The sequence below is a fragment of the Parasteatoda tepidariorum genome, unplaced genomic scaffold (genome assembly GCF_043381705.1).
Source record: "Parasteatoda tepidariorum isolate YZ-2023 unplaced genomic scaffold, CAS_Ptep_4.0 HiC_scaffold_20776, whole genome shotgun sequence".
Classification (NCBI taxonomy): domain Eukaryota; kingdom Metazoa; phylum Arthropoda; class Arachnida; order Araneae; family Theridiidae; genus Parasteatoda; species Parasteatoda tepidariorum.
Window position 1 is genome coordinate 1 of NW_027261525.1, and position 1,384 is coordinate 1,384.

The following is a 1,384-nucleotide window of genomic DNA, read 5'->3' on the forward strand; positions in this document are numbered from 1 at the left end:
CATGGAGCGGTGTGCGGGTATCTTGCATATCTTATTTTTATCTTGCATATCTTATTTTTGTCCACCAGTGTGTGTGTATATATATATATATATATACTTTTTTCTTTGTGTTTTTTATTCATCATTTTACTCATATGTTCATACTCATATGTACATACATCCTTAAATTAAATATATTATTTTTAGGGTTATATTGTCTTCTTGAAGTTAGCAGTGAGTTACCAGAAATGAAACATGAAAGTGGCATGAATATAACAGGTCGTACTTTAACTCATGTTGCTGTAACCTTGGAGCGCATTTATTATTGCATGGATTCTGATAAAAGCAGAGAAGAGTACAGAAACAAAGTAATGGAATTCATTAAGTGAGTATTTTAGTTATGTGTGCTAGTTTTTGCCTTTATTATAGTTTTAATTCTAATGATTATCGTATAACTTATTGAAAAAATAGTAAAATACCTACTGTCATAATGTGTATTGGTGTTATAATTTTACCATTATTTGATAAAAATTATATCTTTCAGTGATAAATTAAGAGCGCCAGATATTGAAAGCAAAGTTCGTGCTACAACCACTATAACTGTTCTTCTTCAGGTACATTATTATTTCTTCTTGAATTTTGATTTAGTTGATGATATTCCATTTTTTTAATAAAAATATTTCTCTGTTAAATGTTAAAAGTAGTTATTTTAATCATTATAATTTTTTGAAGATCCCAATTCTTTGTTATTAAATGCACAGTAGAAGTATGATAATTTTAATGATTGTTTTCAGTTGTTTAACTAAAATATGTGATCTAATTAATTTTATATGAATTTTAGAAACTTGAGTATTCATTTTCAGTAATTTTAAATATGTTTTAGGGGCCCTTAGAGGTAGGGAATTTTTGTCTAGCTCAAAAAGGCATTGTTGAAATGATGCTTGTTATGGCTTCATGTGATGATGAGCTTCAACAGGTATGTTACCATACTCTTACATAACTTGTTACTATTTTGATTAAAATAGCACACCGGTTAAAACAATTTAACTTTTTAATAGTTAAAAATAAATATTTTCTTTTTCTTTTAATATTTTTTATAAAATAAAATGTAATCTGTTTTCTGAAAAATTTTCTCAATTTTAAAGTTATGTATCTTTTAATCAGTTAAGCTCGGTGTGTGTGAGTGTATAACATTACTTTGTGTATCCTTAGTTATAAAAAGGTAGAGAACTTAAAAACCTGTTGATTATCATTTTGAGACTATACCATATTATTTTTTTAACAATTAAGAATATTTGTCACTTATAGGTATTTGTCACTTATAGGTATAAATTTAAGAAAAATAGTAAAATTGCATTTTAAATTTTGTATTACATAACGTACATTAAGTTGAATATATATATAT

At 25.6% G+C, this 1,384-nt stretch overlaps 1 protein-coding gene across 1 annotated transcript; it reads left to right on the forward strand.

Annotated features, from left to right (window-relative positions):
- Positions 1 to 164: 164 nt before the first annotated feature.
- On the forward strand, positions 165 to 979 carry LOC122274110 (protein unc-45 homolog B-like). The gene is made up of 3 exons (XM_043058049.2): positions 165 to 364; positions 524 to 593; positions 863 to 979. Exons 1-3 carry the CDS (start codon positions 228 to 230, stop codon positions 977 to 979), a joined length of 324 nt encoding a protein of 107 aa, XP_042913983.2. The 5' UTR covers positions 165 to 227.
- Positions 980 to 1,384: the final 405 nt, after the last annotated feature.